Source organism: Polyodon spathula, chromosome 12, assembly GCF_017654505.1.
Source record: "Polyodon spathula isolate WHYD16114869_AA chromosome 12, ASM1765450v1, whole genome shotgun sequence".
Lineage (NCBI taxonomy): Eukaryota > Metazoa > Chordata > Actinopteri > Acipenseriformes > Polyodontidae > Polyodon > Polyodon spathula.
Genome location: NC_054545.1, coordinates 12,106,540 through 12,126,981, shown reverse-complemented (window position 1 = coordinate 12,126,981; position 20,442 = coordinate 12,106,540). Strand labels below are relative to the sequence as shown.

Here is a 20,442-nt window from a genome sequence, read left to right as displayed (position 1 = left end):
TATCATCATGGGACCACTGCCCCTGCTGGAGAGAAGCACCCCCATGGATCACTGTTGTGCCACTCTCTCTTTGAACTGAATAAGAGCTGTACAAAAGGAGGGCTGTGGGGAGTCGGCATTGAGCTGCTGGCAAAGCAGCGTTAATTTCCCCTAGAAATTTTTTAATCAAACATTTTAGAGAACATTTGAAGGTCAACTGTTTTCATTTTCAAGGCCTGCACATTCATTTCATCCACTGCTCTCCTAGTGTCTTCCAGCAGGTTTGGGCTTGTTGGCATGTTGGCAGTTGATCCACAAACACTTCACCATTGTGCTTACATATCCTTCCTTCTTTCTGTAAACCTTGGTGTAAAAAGAAAAAAAAACTTATTTTGCTCAGCCAGAGTTATCCTTTTCTTCTTTTTTTAGAATAATTTTAGACCAGGCACATATGTTGGAACCCCCATTAAACCACAAAAAACATAAACATACCAAAGATCATAACTCCATAACAAAGATAATGACATTAACCATACATTAATACAGGCATAACAACAAAACCATAAACAATACATACAACCACGTGTTTTTCTTGTTGGGTTAATAAATCTCATTGTCTCATTGTCTCAATGGTCCAAAGTAAAAAAGTCTATTAAAGAAAAATCTATTTCCTGATGATGAGTCAAGAGTTCATGCACACTACACAATGGACAAGTTGAAGGTCACTGCTGGGGGTTGTGCAAGGGGGGGTTGTTTTGGGTGGGTTTTGGTAGTCTTGGGAGAATTCAAAATGCAGCAGTCACCATGTTGGGACCAGAGTTTGACTTTTTATATCCTTCTGTTGAGAGACACAGTTAGCGCTATCTTCTACGATGAAGACAAAAAGTTAGTTTATCCTCCTGTCACCTGCTCTGCCATTTTCAACTCCCACCTCTAACCACCCTGAAGGCAACACATAGAACACTCCTCATGGCAACTCATTGAGTTACAGCATTTTAAAATGCCAGCCATCCATTGATTCTGCATTGATTCATGACAAATGCACCCTGTATAAGAAGGTACCAGATTGACAGTGCTGGGGAGTGAAGCCTTCAATCAATCCCCACGCAACAGGTACTGTGCAATGCAGCTGCACTGCCAGTTTGCCAGTGTGCTTCAACCCAACCTTGAAATGAACCACAATATAAAAAAAGATACCCATTTGCCATGTCTATCTAAACCACCAAAAAATGGACCTACTGTACCAGTGCCACCTTGTAAATTAGTCTGGTGTGCAGGAAGAGAGTATTCTAGAACCTGATGTAAGCCCAAGCTGTAGGGCCTTCAAACCATTTCTAATACACATCATGATTTCCAATTACTTCATGCTGCCCTCAGCTGGGATCAGAACAATCAGACACTGAAATCTTCATTTAAAACAAATATTCAGGAAACGATTCTCAACCTTATCTCTTGATCTATCACCCATGTTGACACGAACCCAATTGACACTAAAAGTCCCATCTTAAGGAGTGAAGAAAATAGGTTTAATGAATCAATTAACAGGCTGATTAGGCAATTCATTTTTACCCTGAACGCAGTAACAAGATTTAGTTAGATGTTCGCTGTGCTTAGTTTCGGCGATCTCTTTTAAAGCAGTTTTAATAAATGCTAGCTGATGCAGACAGAGCCAAATAGGAAGGGAGGACTTTAATTTGGCGAAAAACTGTTTCTTTTTTGGACATAATCTTTTGCGTCAAATAAACAGTGACCAGTAAGGTAACATATTGGCCTCCTTCTTTTGGTCACCTGGCACACTCACTTTTAACCTGGTGTCTACCCAGAACCAATGCCAGCAAGGACTAGCAATTTCTACAATGGGCTAAGTGGACCAGCGCATCACTATCTTGATTGAATTATGTCTCTCATGTCCTGCCCAAGAATAGCCTTCATATTAATATACCAACTAGGTCAAGGTGACTAAAGTGCTCAATTTTCATTACATTGCTAAATAAATTAACCACTTAAAGTGGTACAAGAGACACTTAACTACTATATTTATCCTTGGTCTGCTAATAGGGTGCTTTACCAAACATTTGGTTTAGAAAAAACTATAAATAAGTAAGTATTTCAAAAAGCCACAGTTCAAGTTCCAATTATCAACCACTTTTTTTTTTTTTTTTTTTAATATAGAAGTTATTAGGAACACAATCAATTTTGAGCACCCTCTGTTATCCAATCCTCCAGTTCTCCCAAACAGATTACTAATAGTTGTGATACATTATGTCGTGGTTTTGTGAAGTGGATGCATATCCATATACAGGGACAAAATTTAAAATTACCTACTTTGTGTTGTTGTTTCACCATCTCATGTCTACTCATAGTAAACATGACTATGGCTATGCGACCATATCCGGAGAGAAGACTGCTCTGCTTCTGTAATAAATTACTGGCAACATTTGTACTGTTCTGTCAGTCAAACCTCTGCTCCCAAATCCCCTAGGGAATTACAAAGACCCTCCAGCCTTTTTACTTATTTTATGTTGCTTTACCAAACCAAAAGGATTCTCTTGAATCTCATCTGAAAGTAGCTTCTGGGTGGATGTAGTATCAGTGTAACAACTAGTGCCCTCAGTGGACATAAGTAATACCATATTTGTTCTATGTGGTACTATATCTACTAGGAGCAGTGTTGCAGGGGGACAGGTTAATGGTTACAATCTAGTATAACAGTTTAACTGAGAGCACCTTTGAAGCCCTAGGGATCCTTTTTAAAAAAGTCACCAGGATAGGATGACTAAAAGAGAAATTTTAAATTGGGGTGTGCGGCGTGTACCCAAACTCATATTTTATAAATCTGAAGTTATTAAAGTTTACCTTGTTCACACAATTGAGTATCAACTAGTGGTGGGTAATGACATGAAAATTGTATATCGATATCATGCATGTATTTCACTAGATAACCTCAAAGTCTTGCAAAACACATAAATATGACAATTGCAATATCAAACATATACAGACGTTAAAAGATATTTACACATGAAAAGCAATAAATTTACTTTAACTTAGTGGTGCTTTGCTTCACAATATCCATGGAGAAACAAGGCCTTGCTATATTATTTACTATTTCATCAGCCACCTCAAAACTGAAATATTTCTATATTTCACTGCGCCCAGACTTCAGAGTTGTTAATTTTCTAGCCAATCTATAAGTAATTGAATCTTCAGCTGCTCTGCGTGTAAATGCTGACTCACGACACCTCTAAAAGTATTAAGTAAGGTGTCATGCTGAATTTTGCATTATTTTGAGATGTGTTTTGATGTCTTTAAAGTAAATCCCCTTTATAATACTGAAAGTTCACATTTTAAAAATACATTGATAATAGCGTAAGTAAATCACAGACAAAATGCAATCAACCACGACGCATGGCTATATCTCAAAACAATGCAGCATGCAAATAGCGTTTGGTACCTAAATGACAATTAATGGAATAAAATGGTTAAATAATACTTATTTAACGTGTGATGTTTGCCTACGAGACCGACAATGATTGCTATGTATAGGGTTTGTTGTATCTTAATATAAAATAAACTTGATTATACAGAGTTTGTATTTTTAGCAGCATTAACAATAAAAAGTTAGGCTCTGCGAGTGTACAGATTTTTTTTTTCATGTCACGATTTCATATCAAAATATTGATAATGGTGCCCATCACTAGTATTAAATCAACAACAATCTAACAGGTTACATATGAAATAACTATCATGATCAACTTAACTCAAACTCACATTTTATAAAATAAAATTTCATTCACCGTTTTATTATGAAATAACTGTTTTATATCATTAATATCCTTAGAAATGCATCATCTCTGCAGTGAATTGTGGGACTGTAGTCCTTGGCAAGGTGTTATTTGGGATTAAACTCGACACAGAACTACATACTTTTCCAATGCGAGTCTATAATAGTAACAGAATATGAAATTCACTGTTGTGATCAAGTTACAAATCTTGAAGTGGGGTATACATCATTTTAGTGATTGAAGTCAACCAGACAAAATATTCAGCAATTGCACTGTTAAAAGGCCAAAGTTACTACCTCACATCCATATTCTTGCTTAAGTTCCAATCTAAAAACTAGCTTTAAATATTAATACAAGTTTTGAAGGAAAAAGCCACAGGGAGGCACAAATTCTAAAGAATTCTTAAAGCCGTTTTAAGAGCTCAGTAGATGGGGCTTAATTATCAAAGATAATTAAAAAATTAATTTAATGGTGCTTGTCAACATTGCAGCTCAGCATAGAGTGTTTAGCTATAAAAATAGCTTACAAAATGCTCCAAAACACTCAGCTATGGCTTATCCCCAGGAGATTGGTTTATCAAATTAACCCCTAGAAAAAAAATCCAATACACAACATTTTGACAAGTGCCTTCATAAGCGTACTTTCTATTTGATGTATAAAAAAATACCACTACATAATCAATGCACTGGTGAAGACACAGGCCAAAACATTTGTCAAATTGACTTTGTTTGTATAATTTTTAAAAATTAAAATATGAACCTTCGTAACCATTTTGACAAAAAAAAAAAAAAAAAAAAACACACACACACACACACAACCACAACCAATTGCTTACTAATACTAATTGAATATCCGTTTCTCCTGTTGCCTAAAGGACATTTGAAATTCCTGTAGGCCATATGATTTTTTTTTTCTTACACAAAGCATTACTTTGACTCCAAAACAATGACATTAATCTGACAGTAGTCTGTTCTAAATGTTTATCTATGCATATTGGAAACAACAAACTTCAGTATTTCTATACTGTCGCAATATAGCATAAACAACTGTGGTACTGTGGTGTTGTAATGAAATTAAAATGCAAGCTCAGTGTTTTTCATTTCGTCTCCACCAGTTTATAAAAATGTATTTCACTGGGATCACCCCCAAGAGACACAACATCTCATTACAGGGCACCTGCATCCCAGGAATCAATTCCCACTCAAGCAGTCAAATTGCATATGTAACTATACCATGGAGGGTCAGTCAAGTGATACATGCACTGATGAGTGTACACACAAACACTACATGGTTCAGTGCACAGAAAATGATCCATGTTTCTATCTGTATGCTTGCTTGTCCCATCATTGAGGAGGACCTGGACAGCTTGCTGATGAAAAATCCAGTAGGACCAGAGCATGATGAAGATGAAGATCTTGTGGAGGCAGATAAATTTTAAGTTCAACCACCCCTCTCCGTCTATGTTCACTACAAGCAGATCTGAAAAAACACTTTTATATCACCCCATTGCAGAAAACATTACCAAATATCCCACCCAGTTGGGCTGCACTGGTAGTAAACCAACAATATGTACCACTGCAATTGCGGGATGGATCACAAACTGTATTGAAGAGGAAGAGACTCGTGGATACAATATTTAGTGACCAAGGGGCAGGAGTGGTGTAAAATATGCAATAAATCACACACCCCATCTTATTCTATCCTAGTTCATTACATGTAAAAAGAGAATGATGAATAGTTTGTTCTCCCCCCAAACAACTCCAACTGCATTTTTTCCATGCATCTGAAGAATTGCTTATGCAGCTGTCAAACTTGGAACATTATTTAGCATACATTGCTGAGCGTACAATCAGTGGTTGCCCAAGGCCAAATTGGAACACTGACAAATTTAAATATACCCTCCCATATTGTAATATTAATTAGGCCATTTGAATTATAAAAGGGGAATTTATCTTTCGAAAAGAAAACTATATGTAAATCCACATTGCAGACAGGTACTACCAAAATTACGTGACAAAAAGATGAGCTTTATTTCTAGTTGTGCATGTAAACCAAACCATAGTTAAAGAGGTCTTCAAAGTGAAAGCTTAACAGTAAGACCATTCATGGTATTGGATGGTCCTTTGCCAAACATATATAATGTTTAAAGTATATTGTGTTTTTTACAAATGAAATCTGTTCACACTTTCCTTTTCTTTAAGAATGATTTATTTCAGGTCATGAATAGCAATCATATTTTGAGATCTTGCAAATTGACACATTTTCTTCATTCTCGCAAGATAATTGGGCAAGCCCTGACTTCAACTCCCACCTAAAGTCAAAAAATGATAGGAAATAATTGAAGAATGAATTGAACTTGAAATTTGGATTAAAAATAGCCCTTATGCTTGACATTTTCACATAAACTGAATTGCATTCAGGGGCATGACATGAAGCACAAATTAAGCAGACAATTTTGAAAGGAAGGGATTATGAAAAAGATGTTTTGTTCTTTCAAAAGGAAAACTGCAGCAACGTTCCCACCCTTTCTTCAAACCACCCAACCTATTCTGGATTTTGTTACTCACATACATGGAGAAAATCAAGTGTTTTATTTGATCATGAAAGCAGCATTATGATTGGTGGATTGGTGATCCTCCAAAGTCTTGTCACTTTAGTGCAGACTTGGGAAAACAAGTTTAGCCATAAGCAGCTGTGACCTGCAGTTTGCTTACACTGCAGCCCAAGGACATAATTACCAATGACAGTGGCAACCACTTCAGTGAAATCACTACCGCCTTCTGAAAGAAAAGGTCCCAAACCAGGCTAATATACATTGCATTACGGCAACTAAACCATTTACAAAACTGCTGATAATGGTAAAGCATTGGAATTGCCCTATTGATGCAAAAACTACCCGTTTCGAGAAATCATTTGGTTTAAAGGAATTATACTGTGGGGCCTAACTCTTGGAAAGAGCTCCTAAAATGGCTCCCATTTACCACTGGTGTGTGCTTGTGTAGGGGAGGGGACTGTGCACAGATACTGCAAGTTCCTCACAGCAAGAAACAAAAATACAGCACTTTCATTGAATTTGATGAGGTTTCTTTTAGTTTACAAAACAGAGTAACAGATGTGGAGAGGACCACGAATTAGATTATGTGGTCTGGTTCTCGTATTATTGTACTGCAAACAGAAGTTAAAAAAGGGTGTGAACGTGTACCAGGGGTGGGGGGGTCTGCTCGTAGGTGCCAAACTTCCACAGCTCTCAAACCGTGTACCATAATTTCTCCCACTCCCTGTGTTTATTACAACTGAAGCACATAAGGCTGCGCTGTTCACAACTCCCACTCCGAACACCAACACTGACAATGACAGATTTCCCTGGCTTCACAAAGTCATTAAGGAAGAATAATTTGTACTGAAGCGCAAGAGCTGTCCAGGAGGTGGAAATAAGCAGTCCTTGACAAGACAATGAAGTCTGTGCCGAGACCTGGCTCTTGTCAAGGTTTCGACAGCCAATAAAAGGTTACATTTTTTCTCCCACTTGAAAATTGATCTCCATTTCAGCTAGTTGCAATTACTAAAATTAATGTTTTGCAATCTAAAAAACTCAGAGAATCTCATATACATGTGTGGGGAGAAACACTCACTCCTCACACCTCCCTCCTACCTGGTACAAAAGGGCACAGCTTTTCTTAGTGTCGCTCCACCGGGGCTAATCAAAGCCAGTTCAAAACACCTTCCTGCTCCAATTGCTTCAAACACTTAAAGGTAATAGGTCTCCATTAAAGTCAATCGTCTCCCATGATGTACCAATACTTTACCATAGTGTGGTGCATATTTACTTCCACGTGTTCAAATATTCAAAGCAATAAATAAATACAATATACATAAATGAGTTGGAATATCAATAGTGTCAGTGAGAGGTTTTGGTTAGTTTGGTCACAACAGGTTATATGCTAAAAGCCACACCGTCATCAGTTGTTATTCAATATTTGTTAGACAAGTGCAAATGAGGGAAGGCTTTGTTCGTGTATTTAAAAGGTTTAACATGAAGCATGAAGCTAACATTTTTCTTGTACTGTAGTTCTGAGTGCTTGAAGTTAGAGAATTGTACACAGTTTATACACCTGGATAAACAATAATGCAACAAATTCGAGGATTTTGTTTAGTATACCTTTGTTATAAAAATGTACATTGAGAGAGAAAATTGTGTATTTGTTACAACAAGACAGAATAACAATTTGACTAGTAATAGTTGTATACATGTGCCTATGCGGTATGCTGTTGCATCTGTACTTTATAGAGATGATTGAGAGACACTGAAAACATTCAGTGAAAGACACACGCCATCACCTTATTCCAAAATCCTCCTCACAACTAGTACTGAAAAAATAAATTTTACTTGGAGTGCAATGTGCTTGACAAACAGGCCTATATTATTTATGTATTCTGTACTATGATGTGCAAAATGGAAACAATTCATGGTTAATTTTATTCAATTTTGAATTGATCATTTATCAGCAATACAATTATCTATACAGCTGGGAACCTACCTACAGCAGTCCAATAAGTTGCCAGTAGCTAAAAAGACACACTCGGTAGTACATTAGCAAAAGGATACAAAAAGGGTCCTGGCAGTCGAAAGAGTGATGCTCAATATACTGGTTGTTGTATTTCCGGGACTATGTGTTACGGACTTAAAACTTGGAAGGCATAACAACCACCAAAATGGGGAAAATGTTCCACATGGAGTGATTTTGAACTCCATGATTTCCATAAAAAATAGATAGAATTCATATTGTTAATATGAAAGTGTTTAGAAAACATGACATACTCATCTGACTAAGCAGTTAAGTTTTCAACCCATTCCCCAGGCCATTCCTTCTGCAAGTGAAAAGCCAGAGACATCCCCCCCCCATCCCCCCCCAGTTGCCGTTATTTTACATCAGTAACAGACACCCCTCTCTCCACAATTATAAGCACAGGATGCTTGCTCAAATGCATTATTGTTTAACATGTAAAACACAATAATAAGATTGTAAATAATACTAAAAGGTTTGAACAGGGTATCTTTATATGTGGTACTGTACAGGAAAAGACACCATAATTTTCCACTCAAAGTAATACACCAAATTTAATGACTAGATACAGTACAAATAAAAATTGATTGCATTGCTCGTTCACTTCTACTTTGGATTTTTATTTAATCTCTTCTTCCACATCAACAGCTTTTGATGCATCACCAAGCAACAAATAGAGCACCAATAAAGAGGTAGCCAAAGCAAACAAAGACTGACAAATATTCTTTCAATATCACATGAAAAGCAAAGTGAACAACAGGCCTCTCCCCATCATATGCAGATATAGAATTCCTACTCCAAACATTTATGTTGTTTTGTGGTCTACATTTCATACAATGTATAAGGGATACAACCCAGTATTATGAAATATGAGACCATGGCATGAATTGTTTTTCGTTCTCATGAAAACTCTATAAAATAAGTCATTGTGAACTAAATATGTCCCTGTTGACACTGGTATGTAAATAATGAGCAAATGAAGGAATTAAAATAGCATCATTAAAAAATAAATAAATTGATCAGTAATGGTCATGGTCCATGGAATTTTTCTGTTAAAGTCTGCTATTAATTCCCTTAGTTTGTAATTAGTATTGCAAGCAGTGTCAAGTTCTAACTCTTCTGAATATTCACAGCAGTGAAATATAATGCAAACCACAATCTCCAAGCCAGCCTCGCTGCTTCTTTCCGGTCAGTTAATGAAGAAAACAACAACAAAAGAGAAATTGCTGTAATACTTCCAATTCTGCTGGAGAAAGCCAATGTTCTGAGAATACAAGTTCAGTGCTGCTGGCTCGTTTGATGTTGGGTGCTGGAAGAGTGTCTCATTAAAGTTCATTAACTCTCCACTGTTTCTGATGCTGGAACAAAACACACGGGGCCACATCTGTGAAAATCACACACCTTACAGACTGTTACAGTAAAATAAAACAAACAGTCAAACCAATATGGTACCTGAAAGCAATATACTGTAGCCTTAAAATTGTGCTTTCACAAACAATGTGCTAATTCAGTTTTGGTAAAAAGCCCTCGATTACTTAAAACAGCAACCCCAAAGCAACTCAACTACAAATAGATGGTATCTGGAAGATTTATTTAAAGAGGCGAGATTAAGATTAACACAAATTGCTTATTCACTTACACAAAAAACACTGCCATTCGTCTTTGCAAAAGACCAACATATTATAATCACATACTGTACTTCCTAATGTTGGCTTCTCATTTCTCAAATACCGTAGCTGGTTAATCATTCATGTCATGAAACCCAACATATTTATAAAACATACCCATCTCTATTAGAGACGTGCAATGGTGGAATGGATCTGCCACTGCTAATGTGACCAATTTCCAAAAAAGATGAAACTGGGCCAAAGAGAATTAAAGAGGAAGTTATGAATGCATACCTCACACATCTTAGGGACTGCACATTAACCGCATCAAACTCCATTTGTATCCCATGTTAAATAAACAATTATACCTACAAAATCTGGAATGGAATGAAACAATCCCACCCACCCAAACAACCACAGGGTCCCATTGACAGAACAGCACAGCCTTCTGAAGGTCGATTCTGTTGGAATTAAGACTCCAAATAGAATCAGAACATCACTTTTTTTTGTTATTAAAATTTAGTAAAGTCTACAGCAAGAACTAGAGAATGCATTGAGCACACTATCCCCCCATCTCTCCCCCCCCCCCCCCCCCCCCCCCCCCCATATAAAAATCTTTACACCATATTGGATTTTAACTATTCAGGAAACTGCTCTCATTCTACACCTGATCTGCCTTGTTGTTATCACTTAATTAACATGTCTCCATATGTGCCTTCCATTTACATTTGAAAACTTAGTTTCATTATTTTGTCCATTAAAAATGTATTCGTAATCAGACACAATGCTGTACTAACAAAATCAAATCAAAATTGGAACTACATTACTCATTTAATTAGACATTCATCAGTTTGCAGTGAAGAAAGTGGATGTAACTTGGCAGTATTGCATCTCCTTCAATAAAATGGCCATATGGCATCTACAACAACAACATCTGCAGGTTTTCTGTTATCAAATTCAACTTGTAAAGCCGTTTTGAAGCCTCCTTCTTGGAAGTGCTTACTCACCCCCTCACTTGAACAAAAAATGCAGTATGTACTGTAGAAATAGACAATTTCAGCTCAAATGTGCTTGATGCGTGTTTAAGAACCATGATATGGTTGGCAACAAATCACTGCACAACTACCTTAATGTAGACTGTAACCACCTAGATTTACAGCAGAGAGATGTCAAAACAGATTGAGTCAATTCTACATCCCTACAACTGCATCGTGATTGTAAGTGAACATCTTTGAACAAATAAAACATTATGCAGAACCATAATGTTTTGTTGTTTTTTTTTTTTTTGTTGTACAAATTTACTTTCACCGTGGTTTCCCTCACCAACACATTCGACAATGTACAGATTGCCCATTAAGGTGGGTGAAACTTGCAGGCGTTCGTAATGAGTTTCTCTTCTCACAAGCTGCCCAGTGATTTATGTGAAATAAATTTCACTTTGGAACACCCGCAGGTGCAGCACTTTCAAAACAGTTTCACGTCTTGACTCATGTGAAACGAACATGACTCTGCATAATACAATACTACAAAATAGCAGGCAATGCCAAGTTGCTTTGCTTGTGTGATTAAAGCTGGCAGAAAAGTAAATGACAAATAAAAACCTGCAATGGTTTGAAACAAAATCTAAATCTTAAATCAGTCCCTCCCCCCTGTACATCTCCAAAGACTGCTGGTATAGTGGTGAAACCGGGAGCTATGATAAAGATTTGTATAGCATGCACATAGGTGATTTTGTCCCATGCTGTGACAAAGACTAAACACAGCCTGATCAGTGCCAGCGAGATAAAAAAAAACAGACATGCCATTCAAATTCAACTCAGTGATAAAAAGTAGATGTATGGCAATGGTACCCTCATGATCTTATTTAACTAGGTATTTGAAAATAGCCATTCTTTTACTTAGTACTTTGTTGTACAGTGATTTACTGGTATTATTTCCCATTTCATTCATCAGTCGTACCTGGTTCTGTGCAGTTCTTGGGGAGGAGTGTTTCATTTTCCATGTCCATCGCCATCAACTTCCTGTTCCCCAATCGTTCAGAAGCCATCTGTCTTTCTACTGCAGATGTATTAAGACCTGTGTGTGACAAATAAAGTATTTCAATTGTTTATCACCTAGAGGCCAATTAGTGACTTTTTAATTTAATTTAATTTATCTCCAAAAACATGGCTTCTCTTTCTTTATATGGAGGATGTATGGTGTAGTGGTTAAAGAAAAGGGCTTGTAACCAGGAGGTCCCTGGTTCAAATCCCAACTCTGAACAAGACACCCAATTCCCATGTTGTCCTTCAATAAGCCAAATAGTTACTCAGTAAAACTGTTAAGTTATGAAACCAAACTTTTTTTTACCACAGTTTATCACCTTTACCACAGGAGCCACTCAGGACCTCAAATTGCCTACATTTTTACGTACATGCAAGTGCACAGTGTAAGGCTCATTTATTTACTCCAGTCTCATATACAGTACTGTGCAAAAGTTTTAGGCAGGTGTGAAAAAATGCTGTAAAGTAAGAATGCTTTCAAAAATAGACATGTTAATAGTTTATATTTATCAATTAACAAAATGCAAAGTGAGTGAACAGTAGAAAAATCTACATCAAATCAATATTTGGTGTAACCACCCTTTGCCTTCAAAACAGCATCAATTCTTCTAGGTACATTTGCACACAGTTTTTGAAGGAACTTGGCAGGTAGGTTGGCCCAAACATCTTGGAGAACTAACCACCGTTCTTCTGTGGATTTAGGCAGCCTCGGTTGCTTCTCTCTCTTCTTGTAATCCCAGACAGACTCGATGATGTTGAGATCAGGGCTCTGTGGGGGCCATACCATCACTTCCAGGACTCCTTGTTCTTCTTTACACTGAAGCTAGTTCTTAATGACTGTATGTTTGGGGTAGTTGTCATGCTGCAGAATAAATTTGGGGCTAATCAGATGCCTCCCTGATGGTATTGCATGATGGATAAGTATCTGTGTGTACTTCTCAGCATTAAGGAGACCATTAATTCTGACCAAATCCCCAACTCCATTTGCAGAAATGCAGCCCCAAACTTGCAAGGAACCTCCACCATGCTTCACTGTTGCCTGCAGACACTCATTCGTGTACCACTCTCCAGCCCTTCGGCGAACAAACTGCCTTCTGCTACAGCCAAATATTTCAAATTTTGACTCATCAGTCCAGAGCACCTGCTGCCATTTTTCTGCACCCCAGTTCCTGTGTTTTCGTGCATAGTTGAGTCGCTTGGTCTTGTTTCTACGTTGGAGGTATGGCTTTTTGGCCACAAGTCTTCCATGAAGGCCACTTCTGACCAGACTTCTCCGGACAGTAGATGGGTGTACCAGGGTCCCACTGTTTTCTGCCAATTCTGAGCTGATGGCATTGCTGGACATCTTCCGATTGCGAAGGGAAGTAAGCATGATGTGTCTTTCATCTGCTGCAGTAAGTTTCCTTGGCCGACCACTGCGTCTACAGTCCTCAACATTGCCAGTTTCTTTGTGCTTCTTCAAAAGAGCTTGGACATCATATCTAGAAACCCCTGTCTGCCTTGAAATTTCTGCCTGGGAGAGACCTTGCTGATGCAGTATAACTACCTTGTGTCTTGTTGGTGTGCTCAGTCCTGCCATGGTGTATGACTTTTGACAGTAAACTGTCTTCCGCAACCTCACCTTGTTAGAGTTTGGCTGTTCCTCACTCAGTTTTATTCCTCCTACACAGCCGTTTCTGTTTCAGTTAATGATTGTGTTTCAACCTACATATTGAATTGGTGATCATTAGCATCCTTTTGGTATAATTGTTTAATCATACACCTGACTATATGCCTACAAAATCCCTGAATTTGTGCAAGTGTACCTAGAAGAATTGATGCTGTTTTGAAGGCAAAGGGTGGTCACACCAAATATTGATTTGATTTAGATTTTTCTTCTGTTCACTCACTTTGCATTTAGTTAATTGATAAACATAATCTATTAACATGTCTTTTTGAAAGCATTCTTAATTTACAGCATTTTTTCACACCTGCCTAAAACTTTTGCACAGTACTGTATATGTAGTAAAACTTCTTAGTTAAATGTTCAGGAAATTAAAAATGCACTTTAAAAACACATCATAGAAATTCACACTTAACGCTCATAAGACGACTGGTGGCAGTTGACATTGGTTACCAGCACCACTGTGTGCACCCAGCCACCCATCACTGTTGTCATCATATCCCAAGTTTAGAAGCAAAATGCAAGAGATCATTAAACTTTAAAACCAGCAAACAGCGTTCCTACTCCTTTAAGATCTAGGTCATTAACGTTTATGTAAATGATTCATAGCAAACTTAAACACCTCTAATGAATTGAAAAGCCACCAGTCTTTTCAGGGCTGCAGAATAGTTGCAGACCCATGGGACCTGAAGCAATTTTCTTCTGCCTACAATTTTTTTGGAGCCGACAGGAACATCCGCATATCAGCATCAGCTGTCGCCACTGCACCCCCCTCTCTCTCCACTGTCTTTAAAAACTAAACAGGTGCCGTTACGCTGAAATATACATCTTTCATTAACAAAGCAGCTTCGTTGGTAAGCATACTTATTTCTGCATTAATAAACTTTTTGATAATTACATCTGCAAAATCAAGATTCAAAAAGCAGAGTTCTTGAAATTAAATTGGATGGCATTTGATGACATGCAGATTATGCTAAATCTGGCAATTATGCATCGCTTACAGATAAAACGTAATGGGATGTATCTTATAAGTATCGTGTCCAGAATGCAACATGAGCTTTTTAAAGAGTTTACCAGTAGGAAATGATTAGTAATTTGCCTGTGCAAATAACATCTCCAATGACTGTGAAAGTTAAAAGGCTAAATCATTTTGCCATCTGAAATGAAATATTGAAATCAGTACTTTAGAAAAAGGTTCTCTTTTCACAGTACAGTATACAATGTATTATCAGCATAACATGAAGAATTTGTGACTTATCGCATCGTGAAACAAGGAGGTAAAGTGTACTAGTGCAAACTTTAAAATCCAACAGGATTGTAGACATTCTTATTTTATGTGTTTTGATTGACATGGACACCTGTATGCATCATTTATTTATTTTTTTACAAAAATCTATTTAAAAACGAATATACTAGCCTTCAAAATCTCCTCCTCACCACCAACAGTGTTGAATATAGGCAAGGCTCTACTGATAATATGCTTAAGACAATTGCCAAAAAGATTGCGCTAAAAATTGAAATGAAAACTTCATAATGTGATAGCTAGATGTCCCCTTGCCCTTGAACTGATTCTTTGCTCCAATAGCAAAGACTTCAACTGCTAATGACCATTGTGTTTCTACTGGCATAAACCTGTAGGAGAAAACATCAAAAAGGGAAAAGAGACAAGTTAGCCCGCTGATCAACACACTCAGAGTTTGATCCTGTACACAGCAATACTTTTAATTAAGTATTCCACTCCACATGTAGAAGTAAGACTGCAATCTCCATAGACTATATAATCCAAAAATAAACTTAGGAATGGATGTATAAATAACATTAACCAATGTATTCTTTGTATCATTTTCTGCGACACATCTTGGTAGCTTTTCAGAAGACTACAGCAGCCCTGTGGTGTCAAATTGGCTCTTGGAGCCCTGTCCCTATAGGTTTACTATGGTGGAAACATTAACCTGGCTCCCTGCAGTACTGCTAGTGGATGAAGAATAGCGGTAGATAAACAAACCATGCCTTTAACCCTATACTGATGTATTTCTATCTATTACATCTTGTGTAGCACAAGTACTTGAAATCTGATCGAGAGTTATATTGTGATCACAGGGGTCATTTAAACTTCTGAGTTTTAAAAAGTCCTTCACGTAGCTATTGAATTACTGCTGGATTTAAACTGCGTCAAATTTAGCTCATTTAGTACTGTACCAGATAAGCTAGGAAATACAACGGAACCAAGAGCAGCGCCACAGGGAATGGCTGTGGAGGAGACTGCTGCTGCCCCAACCCCTCCTCTCACAGTAGGAGGAATAGAAAAGAATAGGAATGCAACAAAAAAAAAAGTGCACCACCAAAAACACCTACAATACACACTTAAGCAATTGGGATTTCCACCATTGACTTTGAAATAGAACTGCAAGATGTATTCTGGAATATATAAAAGCTGCATCTCCCTGTTACATTGGATGTCCAGGATTTTGAAAAACTTTTTTTTTTTTTTAAAAACTTATCTTCTGTTGTTACTGTAGGTATTTAGCAATCAAACAGTTATGAATACAAAAAAAAGGGGGGGGGGGGGGGTCTTATCAGTTGTATTTTGATAGATTTTCCCATAAAAGTTTAATAGAATATGTTCACTGTATTGCAACATTCCCACTGGCATTAGAGATTAGAGACATGGTTTAATATGTTTATCTACCGGTATATGAAATCTGCTGGAAATCTCCAATCTAAAACACATTGAACACATGGTAGCAGGGGGTTTTTGATAAATATTTAGATACCAACATGGGCAAGAGATTTTGTTTTCTAATAAAAAATAAATAAATGAGGTTTTCAAAACACAGACAATCAGCCTTTTCACGTATTCCACCCCTTCACCTCATTTCCATTCCAAGTTTACAGCAATACCAAGAAAATCAGTAACCAGTCTAGACTGTATAAAGACATATTGAAATGTAAGTGTGGTAAGCAGACGGGCCGCTTCCTCCATATATAACCGGATTCTAATATTCTCAATAACTTGTGCTAAAAAAAGGGGGTTGAAAAAGTTTCATTTAAAGTAAATTCTGTATTGACAATCCAGAAGCTTGATGATATTAGGAATGCATTACAAGACATCACAACCATTTGGGTCATTCCACGCCAACTCAACCAAAAAAGGGACATTTCATTGCCTGTCCGTCTCACCTGGGGGTTTTCAGACATAGCCATTATTTGTTTATTTTTTTTAATTTCCCCTTCAACCTGTGGCATTGCAAAGGTTAGCCTAAAGTGAGAAAGAGACCTTGACCAGAAAAATCACCCTGGGTGCAATTCAGATGCTACCATCATGTGTAGCATCTCATTCTACTCCTATGGAATAGAGATTTCCAGAAAAAAAAAAAAAAAAAAAACACTAAGCACCCTACTTACTTATGGCAAAAATGCCAGACGAGGGGTAACTGATGAGTTTTATTTGTACCTCAGCCCAACCCTTTACTCTGTAGGCTATGTTGGTCCTAAAATGTAAGAATTGCTGTAAGAACCTTAGGAACCAGTTTTCAGACCTACTGAAAGATGCTTCATTAAAAAGAACTCAAGGGACAGGCTCCACTCACACTTGTATCATGCAGGTTAATAGAATGCATCATGCAGCATGACTAGTGAGGTCACTATAGAGAGAAGAGTTATAAAAGCACAACTATACATGCTGGAACATGCGTGTGCTTGTGCACTGGCAATGCACCAATCCTGGCCTACCATTTCTCAGGGTCATTTTTGTATGTAGGGCTTTAGCTCTGGGTAACATTTACATAATTTAAAATCTGATGATACATTTAGTGGCTGCAACAATTAAAGACAGTAAGATACAGTACAGCATTGGTAAAAACAGGTACAGTACACAGTCTCTTAAGTACAACTGTTGCCATTTCTTTATTAATGCAACACTTGGCAGTTTAGGCGTGTGCCAGAATGAATACAAACATTATCACACTTCTTCTCTGTTTGTCTCATTTGCAAAAGGTCAGTCCCCAGAGACTGAAAAGCAGCCTTAGTAAATTCAAATAACGATGATTGTCGGTTCCCAGGACTCTATTAGTTAAACGTTAACTTGAAAATTGAATTCTGTATGTGTGAATAACATATTTTAGGTCTAGGCCTGTGGTCATATATTATGAATTAAGAAACGTGGGCAAGTCTGACGCATAGTATTACATATTCAAATCTAAATTTTCCACTTATAAAAACGTAACCCCCCCTCCCAATTCATATTTCCCTTACTAAAACGGACAGAATATTCATGAAATTATGGTTAAGGAGCAGGTGCCCCGCTATATCAAACCACAACAGGACGCGTGGATAGGTAAATGGCAGGTTAAGTGTATGTGATATAAATATGTCACAGTATAATACCACTATGACGGGCTACAATACACTCAGAGGAGACATGCTATTGGTGGGAAATGCAGCTGGAGGGTAAGGAAGAAAAAGGGATCGGATCACCCACTCCCTCGAGTTCAGTCAACAGAAGAAGCCAATACAAAGCCCAATGTCTCCGCAAACACCAGGCAACAATAAAGAGAATTGCGTGATAAGGTGTTAAGTACGTGGTAACGCCAACCCATCAACTCCCAAAGAAAATTGCAGGCACTGCAAACAAGTACATACATGGTTTGTCCTATAATGGCAGATGAATGCAACAGAAAAACGAAATAGTATTTTTTTTTTTTTTCAATAAGGAATCCAAAGTAAATAAATAAATAAATAAATAAAAATTAACAAGGCTGACACGATCACCCAGTTTATGTACATAAATACTGATCTCAGAAAAAGTGATCTTTGTCGGCGGCAGCGCTGTATGGCATTAACAGATGTTTTTAAAACTCATAGTTAGAATACACCATTAATATGTATCCTCGACTTTCACATCGATACTTCAGGGAACACAGCAACACCCGGAACCACAAGCCTCTTAAGGCAGATCTAGAAGCAACAGAGGCCAAGCCTCTGGAACAGGTATTTACCGAGCTGCCCCGGGTAATCATTCTGAAGCAGGGAAGCAACCGAAAACATCACGCTGACCAAACATCCAAACAAAATCCTAATTTGCACGTTGCGCCCCCACCTTAAAATACCAATGAAATTTGCAAAAAAATCACCTTGTGCAATATGAATGAGCATGTTTTGTATAGTATGCCTGTAACCTTGTGCCAGACGTGATGGTAATGCTTAGCAAACTGATTTCCTACAGCGGACCGGCAATACACATGTTTGAAAATCAAAAGATAGATTAAAAAAAAAAAAAAAAACTTAACCAATTTTGCAATTTAATACAGATCAACAAATACAAAATCCATACTGAATGCATTAGCTATGAATGATGTAAAACTTAATAACCGGTTCATCATGTGCAGACTGCAATATCAAAGCACACATCTTTGCTAACAGAATCTAGTTAATTATCACGACTTACCCATCTTTGACAGTAACGTTGACATGCACCACGCGACAAACAGTATACTGCAGATAATGCAGACCTGGGGAAAAAGCATCTCTCTCCTCTTTCGAACTTTGATGATCTTTGTCAAAACTGTCATTTTAGATGAATTGCAGTTTTTGTGCATATCCATTGTCACTGGTGCAAAACGCGAGGTTTCTCTTTGTTTGGGACAGGGAAACAAAATCCGTCAAATGATAATGTCTGTTTTTAGAAAGCCCGGCTTTCTGATGCGGTCCTCATTTCACGAAGACTTAGTGGAAATCCTGGCAGCAGGTCACGTGTGGGCTTGCAGGTGACTGGTCAGTTTGGCTGAGCTCTCTTTGATTATTTCAAGGGTAGCTCGGCGTGTGAATCCGTGTCCCACCGCAGGCAGGCTCACCGGTTGTACAAACCACCCTAGTGCTGATAGTCGACTCATTCACCTTTGCCAAAACCGCAGAAGCATCCAGTTATGTTTTCAGACCAAGTTTTTTTTCAAATAAAAAAGGCAAATACACTAAGCACAATTTGCTGGAAAAAAAAACAAACACAAAAAAACCCTACCCTTGCACTGATAAATAAGTCTCGCTAATAATAAATATATACACATAACTTTAAGCTTTAATAGCACGCCTGTGTCAAACTCATATGGTCCCTCTGCTCTGACTTTATATTTCAGTGAATTAGAAGCTGTTTTCCCAATGCAGGTTGGTCTATCCGACAGGCAGTGTCTTGTGCCTCCTTTTGCAATATTCTCTGAGCACCGTATGCAAAGAAGTTGTTGGAGTACGAATTGCGCGTACTCAGTCAATTCCTCGTAACTCACTGACAGATGCCTGCCGATACACTATTGGGTCCATATGGTAAATTCCTCTCTCTCCTTCTACCCTGCCTCCAGCAGTAACTTTCTCCACTAGCCGTGGGTGTCATGCGCGAACACGTGATTTTCTATAGCTCCGATCTGTCTTTTATAATAAACCTGACAACACGCAACAATGTCCTTCCGTGGCTACTTTCTGTCGGTTCTCTGGCGATAAAGAGCTGATTGATACATTGTTGTATTTATTTCCCAGTGGAAAGAGATATTAGCGTTACGAGAAGTCCATGTTAACGGCTTCGGAAAGTCGGGTTCAGATTTGCACTCAGGGGAAGGACTACGTTTCATTGCAGAGGATCTCGAATTTAACACTTTACTCGCTGCAATGCAGCATCCTAGACAATTCTATATACTGGCCGTGGATTGTCTGACTGGGTTAGAATAGTGTGCATTAAGCACACGTTTCGTTATGTAATTCTATGTTTGCAGTGGCTGCTCAATTTAATATTCCATAAAGTTTGATGTCAAAATATCT

General features: G+C 37.8%; 1 protein-coding gene across 2 annotated transcripts in view; it reads right to left on the bottom strand.

Annotated features, from left to right (window-relative positions):
* LOC121323812 (sodium/potassium/calcium exchanger 4-like) overlaps positions 1-20,189 on the bottom strand; it is a 54,245-nt gene extending 34,056 nt beyond the window's left edge. For both annotated transcript variants that reach the window (XM_041265036.1, XM_041265037.1), the window contains exons 1-2: positions 19,085-20,189; positions 11,893-12,009 (exon numbers count right to left, since the gene is read on the bottom strand). In XM_041265036.1, coding sequence (XP_041120970.1) covers positions 11,893-12,009; positions 19,085-19,241 — 274 coding nt within the window. In that variant the 5' untranslated portion in view covers positions 19,242-20,189. The remainder of the gene's footprint in view (positions 1-11,892; positions 12,010-19,084) is intronic.
* Between the last annotated feature and the right edge of the window lie 253 nt (positions 20,190-20,442).